At 43.1% G+C, this 23009-nt stretch overlaps 2 protein-coding genes across 2 annotated transcripts; one reads left to right on the top strand and one right to left on the bottom strand.

The window, feature by feature from the left end:
- Positions 1-6923: 6923 nt before the first annotated feature.
- LOC135571752 (matrin-3-like) lies at positions 6924-20391 on the bottom strand. The gene is made up of 16 exons (XM_065018333.1): positions 20317-20391; positions 18421-19298; positions 18161-18199; positions 16715-16824; positions 16190-16254; positions 15901-16017; positions 14814-14939; positions 11041-11167; positions 10706-10848; positions 10465-10593; positions 10261-10383; positions 10026-10156; positions 9636-9909; positions 9238-9397; positions 7733-7848; positions 6924-7547 (listed from the first exon to the last, which is right to left on the bottom strand). The coding sequence occupies exons 2-16, from the start codon at positions 19083-19085 to the stop codon at positions 7485-7487; spliced, it is 2388 nt and encodes a 795-aa protein (XP_064874405.1). The 5' UTR covers positions 19086-19298; positions 20317-20391; the 3' UTR covers positions 6924-7484.
- Positions 20392-20424: 33 nt separating this feature from the next.
- On the top strand, positions 20425-22957 carry LOC115129178 (polyadenylate-binding protein-interacting protein 2-like). Its single transcript, XM_029659270.2, has 4 exons — positions 20425-20530; positions 21056-21198; positions 21382-21558; positions 22121-22957. The coding sequence occupies exons 2-4, from the start codon at positions 21061-21063 to the stop codon at positions 22175-22177; spliced, it is 372 nt and encodes a 123-aa protein (XP_029515130.1). The 5' UTR covers positions 20425-20530; positions 21056-21060; the 3' UTR covers positions 22178-22957.
- Positions 22958-23009: the final 52 nt, after the last annotated feature.

Raw genomic sequence — 23009 nt, forward strand, 5'->3', positions numbered from 1 at the left:
GTTCTGGAGGCCCTGGACTGTAGTTCTGGAAGCCCTGTACTGTAGTTCTGGAAGCCCTGTACTGTAGTTCCGGAAGCCCTGGACTGTAGTTCTGGAAGCCCTGTACTGTAGTTACAGAGGCCCTGTACTGTAGTTACAGAGGCCCTGTACTGTAGTTCCAGAGGCCCTGTACTGTAGTTCCGGAAGCCCTGTACTGTAGTTCCGGAAGCCCTGTACTGTAGTACTGGAAGCCCTGTAGTGTAGTTCCAGAGGCCCTGTACTGTAGTTCTGGGGTCCCTGGACTGTAGTTCTGGAAGCCCTGGACTGTAGTTCCAGAGGCCCTGTACTGTAGTTCCGGAAGCCCTGTACTGTAGTTCCAAAGGCCCTGTACTGTAGTTCCAGAGGCCCTGTACTGTAGTTCCAAAGGCCCTGTACTGTAGTTCCAGAGGCCCTGTACTGTAGTTCCAGAGGCCCTGTACTGTAGTTCCAGAGGCCCTGTACTGTAGTTCTGGAGGCCCTGTATTGAAGTTCCGGAGGCCCTGTACTGTAGTTCTGGAGGCCCTGTATTGTAGTTCCGGAGGCCCTGTAGTGTAGATTCAGAGGCCTTAGTTGTATTGTGTATCATCAACCAACCATTGACCATCTCAACACGGACGTCTGAGGAGATAATATGAAGGACAAACATTGGAAAGAAGAGCTTGATTTGAAATGAAGAACCACGCTACTGTCCCACCTGACCAACATCCGATGAAATTGCAGAGCACCAAATTCAAATGACAGAAATCGTAATATTAAACATTCCTTGAAAATACAAGGGTCATACAACATTTAAAAGCTTAACTTCTTGTTAATCCAGCCGCGTTGTCAGATTGCAAAAAGGCATTACAGCGAAAACACACCATGAGATTATCTGAGGACAGCGTCCCGCACACAAAAGCATTACATACATTTTACAACCAAGCAGATGTGTCACAAAAGTCAGAAATAGCAATAAAATAAATCGCTTACCTTTGAAGATCTTCATCTGGTTGCAATCCCAAGGGTCCCAGCTACATAACAAATGGTCCTTTTGTTCGATAAAGTCCTTCTTTATATCCCCAAAAAGTACGTTTCAATGGCGCGCTTGACTCAGTAATCCACCGGTTTCCAACGTTCAAAATCCATGCTAAATTAATCCGTAAATTACCAATAAACTTCTTCTAAACAAGTCAAACAACGTTCCTAATCAATCCTCAGGTACCCTATTATGTAAATAAATGATCAAATTTAAGACGGAGAATACCGGAGACCATTACCGGAGAAAAATAACGAAGTATGCACACTCACCGGAAAGAGCTATTAACACCACAGCCAAAATGGGAGCCACATAGAAAAACTACAAATTCTAGCTCATTTAAAAAAACAAGCCAGAAACTCTTTCTGAAGACTGTTGACATCTAGTGGAAGCCCTAGGAACTGCAATCTGGGAGGACTTCCTTTTATATTCCCATTCCCAGCCATTGTAATCAGAGGTGAGCTGAAAAAAATCAAATTCTGGATGGATTGTCCTCGGGTTTATGCCTTCCATATCAGTTCTGTTATACTCACAGACCTTATTCCAACAGTTTTGGAAACTTTGGAGTGTGTTACATCCAATACTACCAATTATACGCATATCCTAGCTTCTGGGCCTGAGTAACAGGCAGTTTACTTTGGGCACCTCATTCATCCAAACTTCCAAATACTGCCCACTAGCAGAAAGAAGTTAACAAGATCAGGCTACTCCATGGAGCTTGGGTGAATCACAAGTACCCTGTGTTAAAACGGGAGTCTGAACAAAGACTTTAGGAACAAAGATAGACTTGATGACCAAGAGTTTGAACAATTACAGTGTATGAGAGCAACTTGCTCACTGATTTAACACGTCATTGGAGGTAGAGTCTATGGATGGGCTGATCTTAGAACGACCGTTTCTTTAGTTCTCGAAAAGTCTACAACGGTCATAGACATTTCAGATTGTCAAATGTCTAATCTAGGATATATGCTTATGATACCAAACAAATACATATCCCTGGTTGTTAGTCCATACATGTCCATGCAAGACTGTTAGAATCAAGCAATGGTTGTGAAAAACGCCACAGACATTGTATATGACACCTGTGTCGGGCCACCAAGTGCATCTATGTGGGAACAAGGCCCATGCAACTTGAACTAAGTTTGAATAGGAGGCTACTCGTACCCCGGGGATATTTTCTCTGGAGCCCCTCTCTGGAGTCACTCATCCTTCTTACTATTGTTCAGTGGACTGGATCGGCCAATCACAAAACACGGTAGCACATTGAGAGGGCTGCATGGTGGAGGGCATCGGTTAGGTGACGAACGGACTGGCAGTGAGAATGAACTTAATCCCTTAAGCCTCGTGTTGGGGCTTGTCTGTTATATATCTCTCTCCCTTCCTCCATCCCTCCGACAGAGCAGAACACAGGCAAAAAGCAACAAGAGAACCTCAATCTACTTTGTCCCAAGAAATCTATTTTTCACACTTTTCAGAAATGAATTACACGAACTTGCTCATGCAGGTTTTATTGTGAATATAAACCATTGTTTTTTTGTTTTTTTACCTCAAAATGTATTTGAGGGCATCTACAGTAATATCTAAATGGTCATAATAAACTAGCGAATAATTTGGAAGACTTCATGTTCAGAATATTGTTTTTAATCAGTCCTTGCATGTCATTTGAAAATAAAGGAATATATCTCGTCATTAGCCACAGAAACAAATTCAGATTTATGTCTGGCTGATGACACCTGAAGATGAAGTGTCACTTAAGGGATAGAGGCAACACCACTTACCTGTGATCCCGTTACCTTGAAAAGGTATCCTGCTAAAAGCTAGAATAATACCATTATCACTTAAAGGTGATTAAGTGTCCTGAATGGTTTGGAGTGATTGATTTCAGGATGATTTTGGGAGCAAATGCTTGGAATAAACCCTCTTCGTTTCCAATAATATTATGATAGTTTACAGGAAGGCCAGCATGAGTCTAATTATAATGTAACTTCTCTCTCTGTCACACAACATGTGCCTTAACAAATGAATAACCTTTTTTTTTGTGCATGTCACGTAGAGTAGGCCAGAAGGCTAAACTGGATAACCTAACCTCTATCAAAAATAAAAAGATGGCGGAGCCGCAAAAGTTCTGTGCAAAGGTGTTTATTTACAAGTGATTCCGGAACAAAAAACAACAGTACTGCCATTAACGTCTACCTTATGGGACAGCTTAAAAACAATGCTGCCCCATCCACAGCTCAATCCAAAATGCCTCTCCCCATGACTGAAAGAGAGGCTCCCTTTTGTAGGGCTAGCCCCTCCCCTCAGAACAATTAACCCTCATGAATTAATCAATGAACAATACAAACCTACATTTTCCATGAACTAAACATACTAAAGGATATACATTGCAACACGGTTTTAAACAATATCACAACATAACATTTACAACATTACATCACTACTGACAATATCTTTCAATATGCCCATATGCATTAATGAGCCATTTGGGACAGGCACTATAAAGCCAACCCAATTCCCTTAGCTCGGGTCCTTTTCCAGCATACCCGGAAGCTACAGAGATGGAGAGAGAGGAACAGAACAAACAAACAATGCGCTCATCCACAACATCGACAAGTATAATAATTATTGTATCTCTCAAATATGAACATTGACAAGTGTGAAATGCATGCACCAAGACAGAAGTTAATTTGTGTGTCGACCCACATTGTTAACTTATGGTATAATGGCGCAGGGAGGAGTGATGAATATGTGTGTGCGTTAAAGAACCAAATGCTGCCCGTGGCCAGTGACGGATTTCTACGTCACAGTGCATCTTGACTTCTTCTGGCTTTTTAATTACAACCAATACTGTGTAGATTCTGTAAACCTGCAAAATTACCAATATCACTCCCAGCAACGGAACATGGATTAGAATGCTGGTACCATGTTGCTGCTGTCAGGTCAATCAAGAAAGAAGCATAAGATTTGGGCAACAAGTCACATGTAGGCCCTTTACTGATATCAAGCAGGGTCGTAGCCAGAGGCCCTTTACTGATATCAAGCAGGGTCGTAGCCAGAGGCCCTTTACTAACATCAAGCAGGGTCGTAGCCAGAGGCCCTTTACTAACATCAAGCAGGGTCGTAGCCAGAGGCCCTTTACTAACATCAAGCAGGGTCGTAGCCAGAGGCCCTTTACTAATATCAAGCAGGGTCGTAGCCAGAGGCCCTTTGCTAACATCAAGCAGGGTCGTAGCCAGAGGCCCTTTACTAATATCAAGCAGGGTCGTAGCCAGAGGCCCTTTACTAATATCAACCAGGGTCGTAGCCAGAGGCCCTTTACTAACATCAAGCAGGGTCGTAGCCAGAGGCCCTTTACTAATATCAAGCAGGGTCGTAGCCAGAGGCCCTTTACTGATATCAAGCAGGGTCGTAGCCAGAGGCCCTTTACTAATATCAAGCAGGGTCGTAGCCAGAGGCCCTTTACTAACATCAAGCAGGGTCGTAGCCAGAGGCCCTTTACTAATATCAAGCAGGGTCGTAGCCAGAGGCCCCTTACTAATATCAAGCAGGGTCGTAGCCAGAGGCCCTTTACTAATATCAAGCAGGGTCGTAGCCAGAGGCCCTTTACTAACATCAAGCAGGGTCGTAGCCAGAGGCCCTTTACTAATATCAAGCAGGGTCGTAGCCAGAGCCTGATGATGAGATGCAACGAGGGTCGTAGCCAGAGGCCCTTTACTGATATCAAGCAGGGTCGTAGCCAGAGCCTGATGATGAGATGCAACGAGGGTGTGCCTGCAACACACCAGGGTCATGAACTTGTGACTCTGCTGGGACATCTGTACACATTCTCCCACTGCGACTCCAGCACTCTCCTTGATATCAAGCCTAATGGTATAAAACCTTGCTTGGTCCTCTCCTCTGAAAGAATTTGGCACGCAGACAGAATAGGAAGTCCCAAAGGAGAGAACCCTCCTCGGTTAGGGACGGACAAGCCTTTTTGTTCGGAGACTCCCCGCAACAAACCCCAAAATATTTGTGGACATCTGCCCTGGGCTCATCTACATGCATAGCCCCAGCCTGGGAGAGGGGGTGGGGGTGACCTGCTCAGGAGACAATGGTGCTGCAGTCTGATCTATAGCCACTACTGCCTTTATATTCCAGCTCAAAGAACAGACTCTAAAAACTGGAAAGAGAGGGGACTAAGGGAATGTCAGGACCTCTTTCCAGGGAGGATTGATACAACTCGCATTTTGGTTTCTCCTCCCTCCAAGCCTCCCAGGAACGATCATTTTTCACCATGCAGGCGACCAGACCTTTGTCCATAAGTTGCCATTCAGGGGAACTTGGCGTTGTGAAGGACAGTGGACACAGAAAACAGGATGGATCCATCTGGATGAAAGGTGGATTTGGTGGTCCCAAAATTATCCACCAAATAGTGATGCTTTCAGCAATGCATGTTGAATTTAGATACCTTTTTAACATGTCAAATGTAAAAATATTGATTTATACAAATATTGTTTTTTTTGTGAAAAGCGCAATTTCATTTAAGATTGCTACTTTTCCCAGTGACTTCACAAAGCAATCACAAGTAATCCTGAGAAAAACGATCATCCTTAGCCCTGTTGACTCGTGTGTGTATAGTAGGAACAATAACACCATCTGCTGGTCTCAACATGAACTGTGTGTGTAAAGTGCATGCTCACAATAAGAGGGGGCTCTCAACACATTTATTTGTACCCATTCTCCTCCAGTAACATGCCAATATACACTGAACAAAAATAGAAAACTCAACATGCAACAGTTCATACAAAAAAAAAAGGGAATTCAAATAAATAAATTAGGTCTTAAATGGATGGATTTCACATGACTGGGAATACAGATATGCATCTGTTGGTCACAGATAGCTTTTTAGAAAGAGGTAGGGGTGTGGATCAGAAAACCAGTCAGTGTCTGGTGATCACCATTTAACTCAAGCAGCAGAATTTCCCCCCTTCACATAGAGTTGTTCAGACTGTTTGTGGCCTGTAAACTGTTGTTCCACTCCTCTTCAATGGCTGTGCGAAGTTGCTGGATATTGGCAGGAACTGGAACACTGTCGTACACACCGATCCAGAGCATCCCAAACATGCTCAATGGGTGACATGTCTGGTGAGTATGCAGGCCATGGAAGAACTGGGACATTTTCAGCTTCCGGGAATTGTGTACAGATAATTGAGACATGTGGCTGTGCACTATCATGCTGAAACATGAGGTGATAGCGGCAGATGAATGACACAATGGGCCTCAGGATCTCGTCACAGTATCTCTGTGCATTCAAATTGCCATCGATAAAATGCAATTGTGTTCGTTGTCCGTAGTTTATGCCTGCCCATACCATAATCACCCAGGGGGACTCTGTTCACAACATTGACATCAGCAAACCACACGACGCCATACAAGTTGTTTGCCATCTGCCCGAAGAGCACACTTCTCCAGCGTGGCAGTGGCCATCGAAGGTGAACATTTTCCCACTGGAGTTGGTTACGACGCCAAACTGCAGTTGGGTCAAGAGCATGGTGAAGATGAAGAGCATGCAGGTGAGCTTCCCCGAGACGGTTTCTGAGTTTGTGCAGGAATTCTTTGGTTGTGCAGGAATTCTTTGGTTGTGCAAACCCGGTTTAATCAGCTGTCCAGTCAGCATACCAATTGAGACATCTGTGGCATTGTGTTTTGACAAAACAGCACATTTTAGTGGCCTTTTATGGTCCCCCCCAGCACAAGGTGCATCTGTGTAATGATCCTGCTGTTTAATCAGCTTCTTGATATGCCACACGTGGATGGATTATCTTGGCAAAGGAGAAAATGCTCACTGACAGGGAAGGAAACACATTTGTTCACAACATTTGAGAAATATGTTTTCAGATAAACAAAAAACTTTTCTGGGATCTTTTATTTCAACTCATGAAACGTGGGAACACATTACATGTTGAATTTATATTTTTGTTCATTATACATCCAAGCAATGCAATTATCTGAACATCTGCATGGGAGGCATTTATTAAAAATGATCAACCAAACTCCTTTCTTTAGACACTTGCCCTAATATAATTGGTTTACGTTATTTCTTGTCTCTGCATCACAACAGTCGGGGAACCAATCAAAAGACCAGCATCTGAGAGGGATGTCGTCCTATGACTTCAACACAAATCAAAAATGTGTCTTGCACTTAACAAATTTAGCAAGACGAGTTATCAGAAAATATTAAAAACAAAACCAGGCATACAAAACTCCCTACATTCTCCAGACCCATTTATGGTTGGTTCCTCCTGGTACAGTACATTGGTTAAAATAAAGAGTTACAAGACTGTATGACTAAACATGAAAGCTTTAAAAAAAGAAAAGACAAAAAAAAAAAAAATAGCTGAAACATCCACTCTTGCGTTACAAACGAACTCTATCCAAGCGTAAACATTTCCAACACTTGTCATCATTCCTAAACAGGAGTCTTCGTCCCTGTGGTACTTTGAGCTTTGGCCTTCTCCTTTTCCAGATGTTTCTGAAAAAGAAAGAAAGAAAAAAGGACAGCATCTAGATTTCAGAACAAAATGTTTTTTCTGGATGCTGACAACTGTTTGCTACAAAGTGAGAGACGTATTGGTGTGTTTTGTGTCAGAGCTTTAAATGACTGCTTAAATCATTTTGGTATATCTGCTAATTGACTAAAATATTGTGTATGTTTACCTTGAGTTTTTGGTAGTGAGATTGACTGCTACAGTGAACCTTCTTGGCCGTCTCCTCATTGGAATAGAACAGGAAACAGACTCTACAGTAGTACCCCATCTTCACATATTCAACACCTGCAATCAGACAGAGTCACTATGATGTTTGGTTGGAAGAATTTCACAAAAAAAGGTCTACACCTGTTCTATTCAGGGCATGTGACAAATAACATTTGATTTGATGTATGAAATATGATATAATCTACATGGTCAAAAGTATGTGGACACCTGCTCGTTGAACATTCCCAAAATCATGGGCATTATTATAAAGTTGCCCCGCCCCCCTTTCACTGCTATAACAGCCTCCAATCTTCTGGGAAGGCTTTCCACTAGATGTTGGAACATCCATTCAGCCACAAGAGCATTAGTGAGGACGGGCACTGATATTGGGCGATAAGGCCTGGCTCGTAGTCGGCGTTCCAATTCATCCCAAAGGTGTTCGATGGGGTTAAGGTCAGGGCTCTGTGCAGGCCAGTCAAGTTCTTCCACACCGATCTTAACAAACCATTTCTGTATGAAACTTGCTTTGTGCACATGGGGCATTGCCATGCTGAAACAGGAAAGGGCCTTCCCCAAACTGTTGCCACAAAGTTGGAAGCACAGAACTGTCTAGAAAGTCATTGTATGCTGTAAGGTTAAGATCTCCCTTCACTGTAACTAAGGGGCCTAGGCCGAACCATGAAAAACAGCCCCAGACCATTATTCCTCCTCCACCAAACGTTACAGTTGGCACTATGGATTGGGGCAGGTAGCGTTCTCCTGGCTTCCACCAAACCCATATTTGATGTCGGACTGCCAGATGGTGAAGCGTGATTCATCACTCCAGAGAACGCATTTCCACTGCTCCAGAGTCCAAAGGTGGCGAGCTTTACACCACTCCAGCCGACGCATCTTAGGCTCGTGTGAGGCTGTTCTGCCACGGAAACCCATTTCAAGGAGCTCCCGATGAACAGTTCCTGTGCTGACGATTCCAGAGGCCATTTTGAACTCACAACCGAGGACAGACAATTTCTACGTGCTTCCGAACTCGGCAGCCCCGTTCTGTGAGCTTGTGCGCCCTACCACTTCGTGGTTGAGAAGCTGTTGCTCCTAGACGTTTCCACTTCACAATAACACTTACAGTTGACCTTGGGCAGCTCTAGCAGGGCATAAATTGAAAGTCACTGAGCTCTTCAGTAAGGCCATTCTACTGCCAATGTTTGTCTATGGAGATTGCATGGCTGTTTGCATGATTTTATACACCTGTCTGCAACAAAAAAAATGACTGAATCCACTAAATGAAAGGGGTGTCCAGATACTCTTGTCTATGTAGTGCATATATTTTTAATGCGTTGGACAAGACAAAAGTGGTCTGACATTTTTTTTATTTATTTTTTATATATGTTATAAATAAAAAAATAAAAAAGTATTTCTAAACACATAGAAAACCCATTTCCCCCTCGAGTATTAATCTGAGCATGTCCTTACCCACTGGGTTGTTAGACTCATAAGGCCCCAGAGGAACCGGGCTGGTTGATGAAAGCTTCCCCTCAGCCTGGGATGGTGTGCTGGCAGTCTCTCCATTCTCCTCAACGCTCCTCACACTCACTATGGAAATGGCCGTCTCGTTTTCCTCCATTTTGATGTTCTACGGCACAGGACAATAGAGAGTCAGTTCCTTAAGATACTACTTTTGGTTGACAAACTAAAACCGCCTGGGGTTACATCTCAGAATGGCGTCATATTCCCCATCAGATCATCATAGAGGGATTGCTGATGATGACCGCGAACTACGTTTGACCAAAGCCCCATAGGACTGTGATCCGTAGTAATACACTACAGTGAATATGGTGACATTGTCAACAACCTAAGCCAGATACACTTACCATGTCAGTGTCAATCTTGTGTACAGCTGAGGTCTCAGAGGGTTGACCGTGCTCGTGCTCTCCCTGTACCTCCTCCTCCTTCCTAACCTCTACCTCACTCTGCTCAGTGGGCGTCTCCACCATCTCCTCTCTGGACTTCTTGACTGGAGGTTCTTCATCCTGTTTGGCTGAGCTTTTGGCTGCGGAGCTCCTGTGGGAGCTCGTTTCACTGCCTGATCGCTCCCTCTTCGACGACCTCTTCTTCTCCTCAGAGTCAGGGGCAGGTGGTCGGTGTCTAGTGTGGGAAAAGAGTATTTCATCTTTAGTGTCGCCATCTTAGTAGTGACAGAAATAAGTTGAAGTGTACAACGCTCACAGCAAATACACCAACTGTTGTTTAGTTTAACTCACCCGTATTTGAGCTGTTTGAACTTCCTGTTCACGTACACCGTTAGCCGCTTGCCTTCGAATTTAGGGGGCGTGTCCTTGTAGGTCTCAGACATTCTCTCAGCGTCCTCTCCACGTTCCATCTCAATGAAACACTAGAAATGAAATAATTAACATACAATAGAAATCCACGTTTGTTTTGTATCCCACTCTTTCCAAGAAGCTCTGTAGCCGAAGAGAGAACAAAATATTTCATTACCTCATTGCGAGATCTGTTCAGGAAATAGCGTCTCACTTTGCCGAACGGTTCAGCAATTTTCAGAAGAGAGGCATCTGAGGATTTGAAGTGGGGAATCTGACCCACGTATACCACTCTCCCACTCTGCAAGAAGAACAAACAAACATTACAAACAACTTCTACAGTAGAAGGCTGGCAAACTGAATCTGCAGGTACGGAGCTCACCTGAATGGTAGCGTATGTCTGTGAATGGTAGATTTTCACAGACTTCCCACACACAGTCGGTGTTACATTCCCACTGTAGAAATTGACCATTGCTTTGGCCTCTTCTTCCGAATTGAGTTGCAGAAAGGCCTAGGTTCACCAACAAAGAAAATATACACAATAGTTCAAAGTTGACTTCATTATTTATTTATTTATTCCCCCCGCTTTTTAACTGTCAAATGAATCTATCAACCAACTTTACCTCAGGTCTCACGTCAAGCACCAGGTGCTGAACTACAGTACCGAAGGGTTTGGCCAGGGCCAAGATCTTGTTCAGAAAACCATAGGCTCGTTTAAATCCCACAACGTTGACCACTCTCAATCCCCCAATTTTCTTAGAGCTTCCTGCAATGAGAGGATGAGAGCGACAATTACACAACTGTTTACTTTCACCCAACAACAGTTGCTGTAGCTTACTTTTCATGTGGGCCGACACTGTAGCAATGGTTTTCAATTCCACAGACGCTAATCAATCAATCATCCTAAATTAAATGATCATACATCATGCTAGATAGAGGTGAAGTTAATGTTGTTTACCTGAAGAGGAGTACTTTACTTTGGATGAGGAGTCCTGTCTCTCCAAGTCCTCGTCCTCTGCCAGCTCATCCAGAGTCACAAAGTCATCCATGTTCTCTGGGAAGTCCTGTTCCATGCTGCCCTCCTCCTGACGGAATCGAACAACATGTTAGTTACATATTCAACATAAAGCACCAGTCAAAGGTTTGGACACACCTACTCATTCAAGGGTTTTTTCCTTTATTTTTTACTATTTTCTACATTGTAGAATAATTACTATAATTACTATAATTACTATAATTACACAACTATGAAATAACACATGGAGTCATGTAGTAACCCCCAAAAAGTATTAAACAAATCAACATATATTTGAGATTCTTCAAATAGCCATCATTTGCCTTGATGACAGCTATGCACACTCTTGGCAATTCTCTCAACCAGCTTCACCTGGAATGCTTTTCCAACAGTCTTGAAGGAGTTTGCACTTATTGGCTGCTTTTCCTTCCCTCTGCGGTCCAACCCATCTCAAACCGTCTCTATTGGATTGAGGTCGGGTGACTAGGTCTGATGCAGCACTCCATCACTCTTCTTCTTGGTCAAATAACCCTTACACAGCCAGAAGGTGCGTTTTTGGTCATTGTGCTGTTGAAAAACAAATTATAGTGGAACTAAGCCCAAACCAGATGGGATGGCGTATCGCTGCAGAATGCTGTGGTAGTCATGCGAGTTAAATGTGCCTTGAACTCTAAATAAATCAATGACCAGCAAAGCACCCCCACACCTCTTCCTCCATGCTTCACTGTGGAAATTACACACGCGAAGATCCTCCGTTCACCTACTCAGCGTCTAACAAAGACACGGCGGTTGGAACCAAAAATCTCACATTTGTACCCATCAGACCAAAGGACAGATTTCCACAGGTCTAATGTCCATCTCTCGTGTTTCTTGGCCCAAGCAAGTCACTTCTTCTTATTGGTGTCCTTTAGTAGTGGTTTCTTTGCGGCAATTCAACCATGAAGGCCTGATTCACACAGTCCCCTCTGAACAGTTGATGTTGAGATATGTCTGTTACTTGAACTCGGCGAAACATTTATTTGGGCTACAATTTCTGAGGCTGGTAACTCTAATGACCTTAGCCTCTGCAGCAGAGGTAACTCTGGGACTTCCTTTCCTCTGGCGGCCCTCATGACAGCCAATTTCATCATTGCGCTTGATGGTTTTTGCGACTGCGCTTTAATTAAGAAACTTTCAAAGTTCTTGAAATGTTCTGTATTGACTGACCTTCATGTCTTAAAGTAATGAACTGTTGTTTATCTTTGTGTTTTTGAGCTGTTCTTGCCATAATATGGTCTTGGTCTTTTACCAAAAAGGGTTATCTTCTGTATACAACCCCTACCTTGTCACAACACAACTGATTGGCTGAAACACATTAAGACAGAAAGAAATTCCACAAATTAACAGGAACACCTGTTAATTGAAATGCATTTCAGGTGACTACCTCATGAAGCTGGTTGACAGAATGCCAAAAATGTGCAAAGCTGTCATCAAGGCAAAGGATGGCTACTTTGAAGAATCAAACAAAATATATTTAGATTTGTTTAACACTTTTTTTTGGTTAGTGCATGATTCTGTGTGTTATTTAATAGTTTTGATGTCTTCACTATTATTATTATACAATTTTGAAAATCGTAAAAATAAAAACCCTGGAATGAGTAGGTGTCCAAACTTCTGACTGGTACTTTATGTCAACATATTATTTATATATTAAAAATACATTTCTACCACTCTAAATTCCAAGCATCTGCCTCTAACCCTAGGAAGCTCTTTGCCACCTTCTCCTCCCTCCTGAATCCCCCCCCCCCCCTCTGCAGATGACTTCGTCAACCATTTTGAAAAGAAGGTCGACGACATCCGATCCTCGTTTGCTAAGTCAAATGACACCGCTGGTTCTGCTCACACTGCCCTACCCTGTGCTCTGACCTCTTTCTCCCCTCTCTCTCCAGATGAAATCTTGCGTCTTGTGACGGCCGGCCGCCCAACAACCTGCCCGCTTGACCCTATCCCCTCCTCTCTTCTCCAGACCATTTCCGGAGACCTTCTCCCTTACCTCACCTCGCTCATCAACTCATCCCTGACCGCTGGCTACGTCCCTTCCGTCTTCAAGAGAGCGAGAGTTGCACCCCTTCTGAAAAAACCTACACTCGATCCCTCCGATGTCAACAACTACAGACCAGTATCCCTTCTTTCTTTTCTCTCCAAAACTCTTGAACGTGCCGTCCTTGGCCAGCTCTCCCGCTATCTCTCTCAGAATGACCTTCTTGATCCAAATCAGTCAGGTTTCAAGACTAGTCATTCAACTGAGACTGCTCTTCTCTGTATCACGGAGGCGCTCCGCACTGCTAAAGCTAACTCTCTCTCCTCCGCTCTCATCCTTCTAGACCTATCGGCTGCCTTCGATACTGTGAACCATCAGATCCTCCTCTCCACCCTCTCCGAGTTGGGCATCTCCGGCGCGGCCCACGCTTGGATTGCGTCCTACCTGACAGGTCGCTCCTACCAGGTGGCGTGGCGAGAATCCGTCTCCTCACCACGTGCTCTCACCACTGGTGTCCCCCAGGGCTCTGTTCTAGGCCCTCTCCTATTCTCGCTATACACCAAGTCACTTGGCTCTGTCATAACCTCACATGGTCTCTCCTATCATTGCTATGCAGACGACACACAATTAATCTTCTCCTTTCCCCCTTCTGATGACCAGGTGGCGAATCGCATCTCTGCATGTCTGGCAGACATATCAGTGTGGATGACCGATCACCACCTCAAGCTGAACCTCGGCAAGACGGAGCTGCTCTTCCTCCCGGGGAAGGACTGCCCGTTCTATGATCTCGCCACCACGGTTGACAACTCCATTGTGTCCTCCTCCCAGAGCGCTAAGAACCTTGGCGTGATCCTGGACAACACCCTGTCGTTCTCAACTAACATCAAGGCGGTGGCCCGTTCCTGTAGGTTCATGCTCTACAACATCCGCAGAGTACGACCCTGCCTCACACAGGAAGCGGCGCAGGTCCTAATCCAGGCACTTGTCATCTCCCGTCTGGATTACTGCAACTCGCTGTTGGCTGGGCTCCCTGCCTGTGCCATTAAACCCCTACAACTCATCCAGAACGCCGCAGCCCGTCTGGTGTTCAACCTTCCCAAGTTCTCTCACGTCACCCCGCTCCTCCGCTCTCTCCACTGGCTTCCAGTTGGAGCTCGCATCCGCTACAAGACCATGGTGCTTGCCTACGGAGCTGTGAGGGGGAACGGCACCTCAGTACCTCCAGGCTCTGATCAGGCCCTACACCCAAACAAGGGCACTGCGTTCATCCACCTCTGGCCTGCTCGCCTCCCTACCACTGAGGAAGTACAGTTCCCGCTCAGCCCAGTCAAAACTGTTCGCTGCTCTGGCCCCCCAATGGTGGAACAAACTCCCTCACGACGCCAGGACAGCGGAGTCAATCACCACCTTCCGGAGACACCTGAAACCCCACCTCTTTAAGGAATACCTAGGATAGGATAAAGTAATCCTTCTCACCCCCCCCCCCTTAAAAGATTTAGATGCACTATTGTAAAGTGGCTGTTCCACTGGATGTCATAAGGTGAATGCACCAATTTGTAAGTCGCTCTGGATAAGAGCGTCTGCTAAATGACTTAAATGTAATGTAATGAGTGACTTGAGGTATTTCCTCGATACAACAGACAGGTAAAAAACTAATGAAAAAAATAGACAAATAAGGACAATATTCTATTATTACCTGAATCACCATGAGTTCCTTGGACAGATAACAAGTGATTTGTTTCCCATGCAACAGCGCTGGGTTCTGCTGGTAGTAGCTCACCACATCCCTAGCTTCCTTATGAGTCTCCATTTCTAAAAAGGCCTGTGGGAGTAGGAATACGCATCATGAACCCTGTGCTACAGGACCAGTCATCGGGTGCTCTAATACAACAACGTCATCCGTTTACTTCTGTTAAAATGGGTAATAGGAGCAAGTCAAGTGTTTGAAAGAGTTTGCGTTTCCAGTTGTACTGTAATACGTTAGTTAATAAAGCAGAATTGATTAATACGTTGTAATAAGAGGAAAGTGGTGTGAAAACACAAAAAGGGGGTGGTTTCCTGGACACGCCAATTAAGAATCTTTACAGTCAATGACTGTGTGTGTGGGCACAACACAACAACAACAAAAAGACAACCTTGCGTGTGCGACAGTTTCAAGTTTGAACTTGAGGGGGAAAGCGTGCGTATTTCCACTCACTTCTCAAGACCATGGATTTGCAGAACTTCTAGTGGTTGATCAATTGCATTGCAAGCAAATATAGGTTTTTTTTTTTTGGAGGGGGGGGGGTGTAATTGAAGTGTTTGAGGCACGGGAATTGTAATTATGGTCGGCCAATATAAACAGAATGTAGGTCTGGTGTGAAAACAGATGTATTTGCAGTTGGGGAAGGAGATTGCATAGCAGCAAATTGACGGATATATTTCTATCATTTTTTATTTGGTCAGAAATTTTAGTTTAAAAAGTCACTGCAAATTATTAAAACATTCAGCCCACACCTCTACAGAAAAAAACTGTCACGACCCAGTTCTAGCATTTCTGAATCACACAGCAAACGAGGGTGGTTTTATTGTTTACATAAAAGGGTGAACGGAGGCTGTTTTCCGGGCGGGGCTGTAACGCTTGTTCACGAGTGCAGAAATACAGTATGGCTCTGATTTATCAAGAAAAAAATAAATGTTTTATAAATCCCATTAGTTTGTTGCGCACGCAAATCCTAGAATCTCCACGTACGCCCAGAATTGAACATGCCCCTGGCAAGGTGGCACAAAGTGTCGTGCTTTACCTTGTTCTTCAGTACCAGGTGTTCACAGAGAGTTCCAAAAGGTTCAACCAGGGCGAACAGGGCTTTGTTAGACAGAGGACTCCTGTCATATTTGGCCACCACGACTTTGCTTCTGATCTGAGGAGGAGAACAGTTCAGAACGATACAAAAACAAGTTGAATCCATGACTCTCACACCTAAGACATACCAGTAAAAATACATGTGTTTTTGATGAGGAGTTACCTGGTCACTGCATTGCAGTAAAAAGATTGTATTTGATCAAGATAATATGACAAATAAAACACATTACCTGTTTAAGTGCCATAGAGTGTTGATGTGGCTTGCCTGATCCAACATTAGATCCAGCACCACCACCTAAACAGACATAAGAGGTTCTATTTATATACACATACACAAGGTTTTATATATACACACACACAGGTTTTAATAAAAAAAAATATATATATATAAAAATAAAAAAATTCAAGGACTTAAATTACAACATGGCAGTAGCCAGCTAAAACATGGATTACTGTCTTCCTTTGTCCCTAGACTGATTACAGGGTCAGGAAGCCAATATGTCATTTAGTAATTTGGGTGAACTAGGCCTATCCCTTTAATGACAATGATAACATGGTAATGAATACAGAAATTACTCAGTAAGGTGACAGGAATAAGTATACATTGGCGGCATCCGGGGAAAAAAAGGCACCCTATTCCCTATATAGTGCACTACTTTTGGCCAGAGCCCTATGGAACCCTAATCAAAAGTAGTGCACTAAAAGGGAATCAGATTCCATTTCAGACACAATCTTTCACACAAACACAGCATTACCCCAACCGGAGCTCATGCGCCCTCCTCCAGCCTGCTGCCTTTCAGCCATGGGGATTGGTCCCAGAAGACCGGCTGATTGATTGGTGGTCTCCAGTAGATGAGACCCACCGCTGAAAAAGGGACAAACATGAGATTCAGTCGAATTACATAAGACTGATTCAGCTACGTATTTTAAAGTGCAACTTCACTTCCTGATTTGGCCTCGTTTTATATTTGGTTCATTAAGAAATGCTATTGTCCATGACTTAATTCAAACTCGAGTTGGTTTTGGGGGTGTGGTTGTCTCATGTGTGTGTGTGTGTGTGTTCGCAGTTGACAAGAGTTTTAAAAAATGATTTAGACAATTAACTTTAGCTGACTGGTATGCGACAGTGGTAAATTTGGTTTGAATTTGGATAGCCTATGCCCGGGGCTAGTTAGGGGCCATCAATAAATTACACAATGTAAATTAGATAATATTCTCATTCTTTTTTAGTTCTAAATAAATGCTTTCAATATTTGTAAATTAATTTATACAATTTATAGTTGGTTTGAGTTTAAGTCACTGAAATGTCAACATATTGTCCCATTTTATCGATGGTCCCTAACGAGCCCCATAGGGATATCCAAAGTCAACCCAAATTTACAGAAGGGATTCCAATCGGGTCGAGAGCAGCTCTGGATGTATAATTTCTAGTGTGATGCCAGCTGTCGGCAGGATTAAAACAAAGCCAGCCTTCGTTTATGTTGTGATGCAGTCAAGGACCACAAGTCTCAAAAAAGAAAATAACTCTGTTTTGGACAAGACGGACTTTATGACCAAAATGACCGTGTTTATACTTTGTAGTCAATGTTGACGTTAGATTAAATGTTTCACACTCATAGATGCCACATAGGCTGTTCTCTAAATGAGAAGTTTTTTTCTCTTTTAAAAAAAAAAAGTGTGCAGTTACTCTTTAAATTCAAAACACCTGAAAGGTTTCTTGTTAACTGGTGTATGTTCTTTATCAACTCTTGGGACTAATATTTGCAAACATGTTATAACAACTGGCGTGTGTGTGCGTGTGTGAGAAAGAGAGAGCGAGTGTGCACGTGTGTGTGTGTGTGAGAAAGCGAGTGTGCACGTGTGTGTGTGCGAGAAAGAGAGAGCGAGTGTGTGTGTGCGTGCGTGAGAAAGCATGTGTGTGCGTGTGTGAGAAAGAGAGAGCGAGTGTGTGTGCGCGTGTGAGAAAGAGAGAGCGAGTGTGTGTGTGTGCGCGCGTGTGTGTGAGAAAGAGAGAGCGAGTGTGCACGTGTGTGTGTGAGTGAGAAAGAGAGAGCGAGTGTGTGTGTGTGTGTGTGTGTGAGAAAGAGAGAGCGAGTGTGTGTGTGTGTGTGAGAAAGAGAGAGCGAGTGTGTGTGAGAAAGAGAGAACGAGTGTGTGTGTGTGCGAGTGAGTGTGCACGTGTGGGAAAATGAGACACATACCTTCTGCTTGTGGCCATGTGTGGATCCCATTCTGGGTACCTAATGGTCATGGGAGAACATTGGCAAAAAATCATTGATGGTTCACACAATTTTATTTTAAAATATTTATTTTTCCCTCTCTTCATGCTTTTTTTCAAGCAGGCAGGGTAAACGTTGTACACAGACGTTTCAGTGGGTATCTGAACTTTAGTCAAAACAACCTTGTTTTGCGAAAAGGTCTTTACATAACGTAGTGTGTTTGAAGAGGAAATGTAACTTACATTTGCAAGAGGAGCCGCTGGTTTTCTGTATGGCGTAATCCATCACGGGAAAGATCTGAATACCACCCTGGATCTCTTCCGCCACTGCCGTGGCCATAGTCGAGTTCGTACCTTCCAGCTGAAGTGTCTTGGATGGAATTGTAGCCCAAGTCTCCTTGCTGAGCGTGGGCCGAAGCTTGCCCCATGGAACCACCCAGTTTGCCAACACGCATGTCATCCCAGTCGTCTCTGCTGGCTCTGTATGAGGGCTCAGAGGAGAGCCCGGACAGGTCCCCTCTAGAGTTGCCTGCCATGCGTCTGTCAGAATCCACCTTCCGGTTCTTAAGCTGCATTATAAGGTGAGGCAAGGTCTCCACACTAATGTTGTCTTCTGGGATCTGTGCCAGCACGTCCAGGTCAGCGGGCGACAGGCCCAAGCTGGAAAACAGCTTTATGGAGTTGCCAATGTGACTGCTGCCGCCACCACGACGGGACAGCTGCGGGTCACACTCACCACCACCCATACCCGAGGACATGCCGTGCAACTGTCTGGCGGTTGAGCCATGATGGAGACTGTCTGAACGCTGTTCATTCATGCTGAAGTTGAGGGTCTCAGCAGCAGCCAGAAGCCCGCGTCCCACAGCAAAGCCTTTCTGAGAGCTATCAGATGGAATCTTCTGGGACATGGCAATCCTCAAAATGGCTGACGAGCTCTAAACTAACTCAATGTGAGATTACACAGCACAAACAGAATAAGGAAGCAGTTAAAGCGAGGGCCAATTTAGAAGTCTTTGAACGAAGAGAAGATTCGGTCAATTCAAAAACTGACAACGACGTGGCAACAAGTCAACGTGGATGAGGAAAAAGGAAAACTCTCCTCTTCATCTGATGGAATATTTCTGCAGAAACATAATGGTGAAAGTGTAGGGTGTAAGTTCTTGTCTGCCACCCTCCTCCACAGTTAGCATGGGGATATGGAGGTGAAAAACAACACTGTCTGCAGACAGGTTCAGTTAGCCTACAATGTACATAGAGCAAGTGTAGAGAGGACAGCCCAATTTAAATAGTCAATTGAACTGTGTTCAGAATCAGAATGTTAGGTTTATATGAAAGAAACAGGAAGAACCATTTATTAAAGCAATGAAGAGAGACCACTCACAGAAAATGAGGGAAATGTACAGTAAAGATTCAGACGTGAATTGACCTCATACGAAAGTAGAGGAAGATATACAGTAGCATTAACTGTATGTCATAGCCAGAAGAGAAGATATATCAAACATGGCTTCATCTTCATAGAGAAAGGGTAATGCACCAAGTGACCAACAAATTGTCCTAACTGCAGTTTGGACACAACTTGAAGAGCTTTTAAAAATGTTTAGTTACAAGGTTACAATGATTTTAAAAAAGGGAATTTGAATCCAGTCTCTGGATCAGAACACTGTTAGATCCTGCTATAGCAAAGACAACAGTATAGACAATGTATCGCAACATTAGCTATTCAAGTTGCTAACTAACACGAGATGCAGTTAACCGCAAAGAGCTGATTTTTTCCGCTTTTTGTCTGTGCTGCCAAAAACATATGTACTCAGTATGTGAATATTTGCTGAATGTTGTGCGTACAAGATATAACTAAAAACGTTTAGTTTGAAGCTGATAGTAGCCAACTAAAATGTTAATAGATAACAGCAGCATAACATATATTTGATGTGAAAGGCAAGGCCTCTGGCCTAGTTAGCTTACGAAGCTAATTTGATGGCAACGAGCTTGCATGTTTTCATCATGAGGTGTAATATTATGCTCCAAAAAAAATAAAGGAGCTCAATATAAACAAGATATATTCGTAATATGTAACGTTAGTTATTTTACAGTCAAACGAAGATTTCCCGAATGTAGTGAACTGAGGTTTATTGTCCTTACCTGCGCAGGGTGGGCTCACACGGCGTTGAAGCTCTATAAACGAGAGTCGCAGAGAGGATGCGCCCTGGTCACATGGGAAGGTCATACGATTCGTCCAATCGCTGACGCTCAACGTGTAAACAGCCTCAGCGGCCATTATTGCTCACTTGTCTTGGAAATAAAGAGTTGGAGAACAAAACAAAAGCAACAACGGACAGCTTTGAACCTTCACCTGGTAAGTTGACTTTTATGAAATATATCGTCACGTTATATTAACATTGATGTGGTCCATATAAAACAGAAATGTGTGTGCCTAGTTGCTGCTTTAAGCCTTTATAGCGAGTCGTCTTATGAAAGGTAGACAAGTTTCTTTAAATAAATATAACCTTTATTTAAATAGGCAAGTCAGTTAATTAAGAAGAAATTCTTATTTACAATGACAGCCTACACCCCAAACCCGGACGACGCTGAGCCAATTGTGCGCCTATGGGACTCCCAATCACGGCCGGTTGTGTTACAGCCTGGATTCGAACCAGGGTGTCTGTAGTGACGCCTCGAGCACTTAGACCGCTGCGCCACTCGGAAGCCCGAAACTATAACCACAGTGTTGCTATCATTTTGAACTGTACTGAGTTTTTTTTCCCGAGTTGTTGATTGTTTATTGCTGTGTCTTATTATTACTGTGTTCTGAAATATTGTAATTGTTCTTCTGTTGGTCTATTTTGGAAGATACAACTAACTTACCTCATCTTTGTTACAGCCAAAATGAAAGACCCAAGTCGCATCAACAACACCCCAAGCCTCAGCAACAGCGAACTTATCCTACATGGACAGTTCATCAATGATGACAATCCTTTTGCTGAATACATGTGGATGGAGAACGAGGAGGAATTCAACAGACAGGTACTCTACTTATTCTGCCTATTGATCAGTTACTATATTAGGTAGCTAGTTGATTTAATATTTAATGCCTATTCCACATACAAAGAAATAGCTGTTTTTGTAATAGCAATGTATCATTATTTCAATAATTTAGTGTTTTGCGAAGAGTGGGTGTCTAAATGATTTTGAATGCTTTGTCCCCAGATTGAGGAGGAGCTGTGGGAGGAGGAGTTCATTGAGCAGTGTTTCCAGGAGATGTTGGAGGAAGAGGAGAACGAATGGTTCATCCCAGCAAGAGATCTCCCTCTAACCCTCGGTCAACTCCAGAACCAACTCAACCTACTGGTCCTCTGTGACACAGGCATCGTCGACGGCCTGGCGGTAAATGTTTCAGTGATTTTTGTTTGTCCAGGTTTCCTTAAAGTAAAGTCTGTGGAAAGTAGCCATTTTAGTTGGCCTAGTCCTATTCTTGTGTAGGGAACCATTCAGGATCAGGTGGCTTGCCAGGCTTGTCTCATGTGGCCATCCTTCAAAATCTTGTCTCCGACTCATGAAAAGCCTGTGTTTCTGAGGCTAGCCTAGTCCCAGATATGTATGTGCTTTCTTGCCACCACATTTCAAGGTTTATTAGTCGTATGTCCAAAGGATACACCGTCCAACAAAATGTTTACTTGCATGTTCCTTCTTGACAATGCAACAACAATAAGAAATAATAAAAGATAAGAATACAAAACAAAGTATATTTCTCAGTAGAATAGAAGAACATTTTGAGCATACGTATGAAGTATGATGTTTGTCTTGTTTGGCATGAGGAGTTGGCAAGATAACACAGGTTGGAACATACTTTACTAAGAGTAGGCCTATAATATCTCTATTTGTTTGGATTGAATCATCTTTGTAAGCTTTGATTACATTTTCCCTCATGTTTTTTTCCCCTCTTTAGATCAACAGCAATTTGAACCCTGAAGCACAGGAATTCGTACCAGGGTTGAAGCACTGAGACTAGTCCTCTGATGAACGAATCATCTGTCCACACTGAAGCCAGTGTAGGAAGATCTGTTGGAGTTCTGTTACTCTGTTGCACTTAATGTGTTGCCAAAGTTTTCCAGCTAGCCCTGCATGTTTAACGTTTGAATAATGTTGTGTATATAAATCATATGTTTGTTGTAACTCTTCTGAATGTAAAAACAGGGTAGGAACCAGAATACTTTTTACTTGTATTTCTTATTTGAATATTATAGGCCTATGTTATGTAGGTTGTTCTAACATACCTGCCCAATCAAATAATACTTTTCTGTTCAATCAAAACTAGTGGTTCATCTCAATCACAAGATGTATTTTTCATTAGAACTTTGTTTGCGTTATGAATTCAGTAAGAAAGTGCAGAGAACATATTTCTTTATACAGTCTCATTTTGTTGAAATACAGTTTGCTATGAGATTAATATGTAATATCTTAGCCGGGTTTAAAGCTGGATGTTATAAATTAGATTACCTACTTTATAATATGGCTCTTATTTGTTTGTGTTCTACATTTTACTTTCTTTTCAGAGTCTGAAATGCCAGGCTTATTTGAGATTTTATTTTCATTGCACCTCTTCTTCCTGACATTATCTTTCAGAGCCTGGAGCTTGAAATCCTACTGCCATGTCGATGTTGACTTTAGTTTTTTTCTAAATGCACCTAAAAGGAAAACTACTGTATAAAAACTTACCAAAACTATTGTACAAAAATCTAAATGTTTTTTTCTTTAAGTATTTGAAAATAAATGTTGGACTATATATTTTGTGATTTCACACAACAAATCATGGCCCCTGATCAATTCATACTCTT

This window comes from Oncorhynchus nerka, linkage group LG5 (genome assembly GCF_034236695.1).
Source record: "Oncorhynchus nerka isolate Pitt River linkage group LG5, Oner_Uvic_2.0, whole genome shotgun sequence".
NCBI classification, from domain to species: domain Eukaryota; kingdom Metazoa; phylum Chordata; class Actinopteri; order Salmoniformes; family Salmonidae; genus Oncorhynchus; species Oncorhynchus nerka.